The sequence below is a fragment of the Podarcis liolepis genome, assembly GCF_965112155.1.
Source record: "Podarcis liolepis genome assembly, chromosome: 3".
Classification (NCBI taxonomy): domain Eukaryota; kingdom Metazoa; phylum Chordata; class Lepidosauria; order Squamata; family Lacertidae; genus Podarcis; species Podarcis liolepis.
In genome coordinates this window covers 125,608,029-125,614,223 of record NC_139557.1, presented here as the reverse complement: position 1 = coordinate 125,614,223, position 6,195 = coordinate 125,608,029, and the positions used below count along the sequence as shown (strand labels likewise).

At 55.8% G+C, this 6,195-nt stretch overlaps 1 protein-coding gene across 1 annotated transcript; it reads right to left on the bottom strand.

The window, feature by feature from the left end:
- Positions 1 to 490: 490 nt before the first annotated feature.
- On the bottom strand, positions 491 to 4,357 carry KRTCAP3 (keratinocyte associated protein 3). The gene is made up of 6 exons (XM_083495958.1): positions 4,216 to 4,357; positions 3,781 to 3,965; positions 3,616 to 3,675; positions 3,283 to 3,480; positions 1,842 to 1,970; positions 491 to 1,688 (listed from the first exon to the last, which is right to left on the bottom strand). The coding sequence occupies exons 1-6, from the start codon at positions 4,217 to 4,219 to the stop codon at positions 1,584 to 1,586; spliced, it is 681 nt and encodes a 226-aa protein (XP_083352084.1). The 5' UTR covers positions 4,220 to 4,357; the 3' UTR covers positions 491 to 1,583.
- Positions 4,358 to 6,195: the final 1,838 nt, after the last annotated feature.

The following is a 6,195-nucleotide window of genomic DNA, read 5'->3' as shown; positions in this document are numbered from 1 at the left end:
CTGTGTGCATGTTGGTATACAAGAAGGGTGACCCTGTCTCTGGGCACAGATGGGGTGTTCTTCTCAGATAAGAAGCGCTGGGCCCAGTTGCAGTGGCCAACCTGAGGCCGTAAGGGAAGCCTGCAAGCCTTCTGCCCACTGGCACTGCCCAGCATCTGGTTTTCAGCTGGTCTGGAGAATCATGCTTTTGGTGCCCCATCCATGGCTGACATGTGACACTCCCCCCACCCCGGCAAGGTTGGAAGGGGGTGGCCAGGTGAGCCGCCTCTGGTCTGGGGCTTGTGGCGCAGGCAGCACTCCGAGCTGAGCAGGCCTAAAAGGAACGTGGCAACTCTCATGCGGGTGCTCCAGGTACAGATAGGGGCCCTCGGGGGGGGTGTGAAGAGCCGGGGAGCATATGCCACTGCCAGAGCCCCAAGCGAGGGTGTTTGGGTCCCAGTGGGAGCAGCAGAGACGGGGGGGGGGTCATGTGAAGGAAAGGACTGTCCACTCTGAGTCTGTACAGTTTAATTCTGCCACAGCACTTGGATTCCGAGTTCTCAAAGTCCAGTACAACTGGCTGGGTGGGGGCCGGAGGGGCCCAGCTCTGGTCAAAGGGCCTCCTGGTATGTGTGAAGCCACGTTCTGCTGGGCAATGGGGTTTGAGGCCGCCGGCCAGCCCCTGAGCAAAGGGACAGGGGACTTTCCCTCAGGAGACAAACCAATTCTCTCTAATCTGACGCCTGTCTCTGTGCTGCAACATGCCCCTTCCCCATCTGGGCATTGGGGGCAGTTTTGATGGCAAAGTAGGTGCAAGTGCTGCTCTTCCCAGCGCCAGGCCGGGTCACAGAGTCGCTCTGCAGCTACTCTGAAGGAGCACACAGCTGCACCGAGGAGCCCCAGCCACAGGAAGTATTCCAATGTGGGGAGCAGGGAATTAGTATAGAAGAAGCATCTTTCTTCCCCCCCCCCCTTGCAAAGGAGTGCCAGTTGAGCCAGGAGAAGATTCCTGCCTGGCTAGTAATTAGCGCTCTCCTCTGCCTTGGTCAGACCCCACCTGGAGTCGTGTGTCCTGTTCTGGGCACCACAATTCAAGCTGGATTGTGTGCAGAGGAGGGCGACCAAGAGGATCAAGGGTCTGGAAACCAACCCTTATGAGGAATGGTGGAAGGAACTGGGGGTGTTTAGCCGGAAAGAGGAGATAGGAGAGCCATCTTCCGATATCTGAACGGCTGTCACACAGAGGATGGAGCAAGCTGCTTTTCTCCTGCTCCGGAGAGTAGGACCTGAACCCAGGCTTCCAGTTACAAGACTGGAGATAATGACTAAACATCAGGAAGAACTTTCTGGTGGTAAGAGCTGTTTGACAGTGGAGAATGGGCTACATTTGAAGGTGGTGAACTCACCTTCCTTGGAAGTTTTAAAGCAGAGGTTGGATAGTCATCCATCAGGAATTCTTCAGCTGAGATTCCTGAATTTCAGGGGGTTGGACTAGACAACCCTCAGGGTCCCTTCCAACTCTATCATTCTGTGTCTGGCCATCCCAGCACAGCCCATTATCACGGGCCTCTTGCAGCAAAAGTGGGGCAGGCTCTTTCTCCCCACTAAAGGCTGCACTCCTCTTCTTGCATGTCAACCAGGAGCTGGTGATGAGGGTCTCTTCCGGAGCTTTCCTCTGCCGCCTCCTTTGCTGGGGCAGCCTCCTGAAGCTGGAAAAGGAGCCCAAAGAGAAGCCTTTCAACTGCCCAGGGACCTGGGACAAAGCAGGGAGCAAGAGGGCCGCCCTGGGTGGCCTCCAGGGGTCGCTCTGCAAGTGCCGGGGTGGGGAGGATGTGGGGAGAGGGAGACAGGTGCCCTCTTACCAGTGCCACTTTGCAGGAGGAGGGGCCGTGGCCCGAGAGAGAGAAAGACGCCACGCAGCACCAGGCGGACAAGCCAGCCTCCACCGCTGCCATCACCAAGGAAGGGAGCCAGAGGGCCAGGGCCGTGTCCTAGGGAGGGAAGAGGCAGGCAGAGCAGGGTCAGCTGGGGAGCGGCCAAGATCTCATTAGAAGAATTGGCCAAATCTTTTGAAACTGAAAACATACAATTACTTTCTATAGATATTTGTTATTTACTAGTAAGTTTGAGATGCAGACTTTAAGAAACAATTGGAATAAAGAATTGGATGCTCCTATACTGTTTGATGGGCACAGGTGGCGCTGTGGGTTAAACCACAGAGCCTAGGACTTGCCAATCAGAAGGTCGGCGGTTCGAATCCCCACGATGGGGCAAGTTCCCATTGCTTGGTCCCTGCTCCTGCCAACCTAGCAGTTTGAAAGCACATCAAAGTGCAAGTAGATAAATAGGTACCACTCTGGCGGGAAGGTCAACGGCGTTTCCGTGCGCTGCTCTGGTTTGCCAGAAGCGGCTTAGTCATGCTAGCCACATGACCCGGAAGCTGTACGCCGGCTCTCTCGGCCAGTAAAGCGAGATGAGCGCTGCAACCCCAGAGTCGGTGAACGGCTGGACCTAATGGTAAGGGGTCCATTTTACCTTTATACTGTTTGATAGTGGGAAAGTGTTTCAGTTTCTGTAGCAAAGATATCGATGGATCTTGAATTACGACTTATACAACAGAAAATAATATTGAACTCCATACAATTTTTATACAAAAGGACTGTCTAATGCAGCTTTTTGTTGAAGATGTAATAAAGATAGCACTTCTTTGAAACATTTGTTCTTACTCCCTAAGTTTTGGGAGAAAGTGCTGGAGTGCATCAATATGACTGTGCAGAAAATAATGAAATTTTCAGAAGTATATATTCTTTTGAATTATATACCTGCTGCATGGAAGTTGACAAAAAGACAAATAAAACCCTATGACCAAAAGACTGGTATGGATGAACATGAAGAATAAAGATCTGGTTCTCTTTAATCCAAGAAATGAAGACATGGCATTCACAGCAAAAGATGGTCAGATTGTGGAGAGATGCAGACTTTGGATAAATATATTGACATTTAGAATGAATTTATACATAATATAGCAGGTTATCCACAGTCATATATGTATTAGGGCAAGAACAGTACATTTGGAAGTGTAACATGCACATATATTCCTTTTTTATTTTTCTTTGCACTTTTTATTCTTTTTCTCTTTTTTCATTTTATTTTGTACAACTGAAATTTTATTAATGCCAATCACTGTTAATTGCTTTTTAATTACTGCTCCCCCCCGGTGTTTTTAGCTATAAGCCACCTTGAATCTCTGTTAGGGGAAACTACGGGATGCAAATAAATACCAAGATAGTGCCAGCAACTCACAAAGATGCGGGTGGTGTCGAAGGGACACTCGTCGGTCCTCACGGTGCGGGCGTCGGTCGCCAGAGCCGAGCGGTTGCAGCCGGCGAGCAGGAAGCGGCCTCCGTTGGCCACGGTGAGCGAGACGGCGAGCAGCAGCCCCGCGCAGCAGGCGCCCGACACCAGCGCGTTGGCCAGCGCCGCGGCCAGCAGCACCCAGCGCTGAGAAGGGAGGCGGAGGGAGGCAACGGGTGAGCGAGCCCTGGGGGCCCCGAGCCCAGCCTGTGGCCCCCGCCCGCCCCGGGAAAGGAGCCGCGCGGCGCCTGGCCCCCCCCCCTCCTCGCAGGGCGCACTCACCAGCCAAGGCGGGGAGCGGCTCCGCGACACCAGGATGGCCACCACGCCGGCGGCGATGCTCTGCGGGAGACACGGGGAACACGCGGTGGCTCTCGGCTGCTCCTGCCCCCAAGGAGCTCGCCTGCGCCCCCAGCCCGCCCCGCCGCCCCCCCCCCCCGCACTCACCAGCAGCCCCGAGACCACCGCGATCACGTTGGCCACCGCGTACTCGGAGGTGATGGTGCGCGCGGGGCGCGCCACGTGGCGCAGGACGGAGCCGTGCACGATGGCGCCCAGCACCAGGGTCAAGTGGCCCAGCACCACCAGCGAGATGCCGCTGCGCACCAGGCGCCGCGCGCGGGGTCCCGCATCTGCGGAGGGGATAGGGGGGGGCGGATAGAGAGAGACGTGAGGAGGAGCGCAGCTCGGGATCAGAGTCCCCCTGGGCGGCGTGGGATCCCCTTCCTCGAGGGGCCCCTGCGGCGGATATGGGGCGATGCTGCAGCCCCCTCGGAGCTGAAACTCCTCTTTTCGGGGGTGGGACTTGGAGTGCATTGGCGGGGAGCAAAGAGGGGCGGCCGCGGGTGGGGGAAAGAGGGGACTGCGAGGCCCAGCGCTCACCCATCCCGCTTCTCGCTCAGCCCCGGAGAGACCCGGCTGGCCCCGCAGCGCTGCGCTTCCGGCTCCTCCCGCAGGTGCGCGGGACCTTTGGCCCGCCAGGTGCGGCTCAGCTCCGGCTCCTGCCATCCCGGCCAGGGAGCCAGCTTGCTGGGCCTGATGGGAGTTGTGCTTCAGCGACACCTGGAGGGCCCAAGGTCCCGCACACCTGTCCTGCCCGGGAAGCGGCAGGTGGCGCAGAAAAAGCCTTCCTTTCCTCCCAGCGTTTTGGCTTCCTGGTTCATCCCACCGGCCACATTTTCTATCAGCAGCAGCAGCGGGAACGGGAAAGTAGGTCGACAAGGAAGCAGCTGAGAAGCAGCGACCTCCTCAAGAACAGAACCGACCCCCGGCGCCGAGAGGCGGCCACTGCACATCGCGAGGGCGGCCGCCAGCTGCTCCTCTGCTTGCAAGGCAGCCGCTGTGGCGCCGCAGAGCTGGAAGCAGGCCGTGGCTGGAAGCGGCCAGCGTCGCTTCAAAGGCCACCGAGGCCGCTGCTGACCTCTGGGGTCTGCTGTGCCTCAGAGCAGAGGTGTCCTCAGGCCGGCTGGGGAGCAAATACGGCCCCCAGGCCTCTTCCTGTGCCAGACTGGCTGCTGCTCATCCCTCTCCCCTCTCTGGCCAGCTCTGCTCCCCCCGCCCCTGCTTCCCCCTGGCTGGAATGGGTCCTCGAGCTGCAATTCTTGTTCATTTATAAAAGTACTTCTGAACTGCTAGATCATAAAACATCAGGGCACTTTACTATTGTGATGTTAGAACATGGAACAGTTATAAAATGATACAAAGAACAATGTAGATAATTGTGTGACTGGCTAAGACTGTCTATATAAAAAGGGGGCATCTGCTGAGGGAGGATTCCTTTGCATTGCATTGAGGGAGGACCCCAAATGCCTAAGCTCCAGCAGAGGCCAGTGGGGTCTCTGGGACATTGCAGGGACCAGCAAGAGAACTGACTTCACCAGTGGCGTAGCGTGGGTTGTCCCCACCCGGGGCAAGGCAAATAATTTGTGCCCCCTAACCCGTGGATTTGCGCCCCCTAACCCCCAGATGTTGTGCCTGGTGCGGCCGGCCCCCCCTGCACCCCCCACGCTACTGGACTTCACCCTTGAATAATGTCTCTTGCTTGTTGGCTGGAGAAGGATGTCTGCAGAATCCTCTGACTTGCAAGGCTGAAAGCTGTACAAAAGCCACATCCATTGCCCTCCCCACCTTGGCCTTTAGCCCCGCCCAGGCCGGCATGTGCCCCCCCCCCCCCCGCTGTCAATGACAAAATGCAGTTTCTGGTCTTAAACAGGTTCTCTCCAGCATTTGTCTGGCACCAGCTTGGCTGCAGGAGTTGCAGGAAAGAGGCATACAAGATGCTATTCAACCGTCTCAGGGACTCCACTCTGGATTTGCATAAGGTCTACTCCTTAGTAACTTAAATAACCACTGAATTTCCTACCCTTCTACCTGATTTAAGGAAGAAATGCACAGCACCAACAGTTCTGCCCAGGATGACAGGGGCCAGCTAGCTTCCATCACCCAGTGTCCGCCTTTTTATTAAAAGAGGATAAAGGTTTTTGGGTGATCGAGGGAAGGCGGAAGTGCTCAACACCTACTTTGCCTCTGTCTTCACCCAAAAGGAAAGTGATGCCCATCCTGGTGATAACCGAATACAGTGGTACCTCGGGTTAAGAACGTAATTCATTCTGGGGGTCTGTTCTTAACCTCTGAAACTGTTCTTAACCTGAGATACCACTTTCACTAATTGGGCCTCCTGCCGCACGATTTCTGTTCTCATCCTGAAGCAAAGTTCTTAACCCGAGGTCCTATTTCTGGGTTAGCGGAGTCTGTAACCTGAAGCGTCTGTTACCCAAGGTACCACTGTAAACGATGCAAGGAGGGAGCTGCAGCCCAAGATAGGAAGAGAGGGGGAAAGGGAACACCTGGAGACTTCAAATG

What these genes read in the sequence shown, in the direction of transcription:
- KRTCAP3 (XM_083495958.1), bottom strand. An exon ending in TCGACACCACCCGCATCTTT is followed by an intron (nt 1,971 to 3,282) that starts GTGAGTTGCTGG and finishes TTCCCTCCCTAG; the next exon opens with GACACGGCCCTGGCCCTCTG. An exon ending in CCTCCTGCAAAGTGGCACTG is followed by an intron (nt 1,689 to 1,841) that starts GTAAGAGGGCAC and finishes CTCCTTTTCCAG; the next exon opens with CTTCAGGAGGCTGCCCCAGC.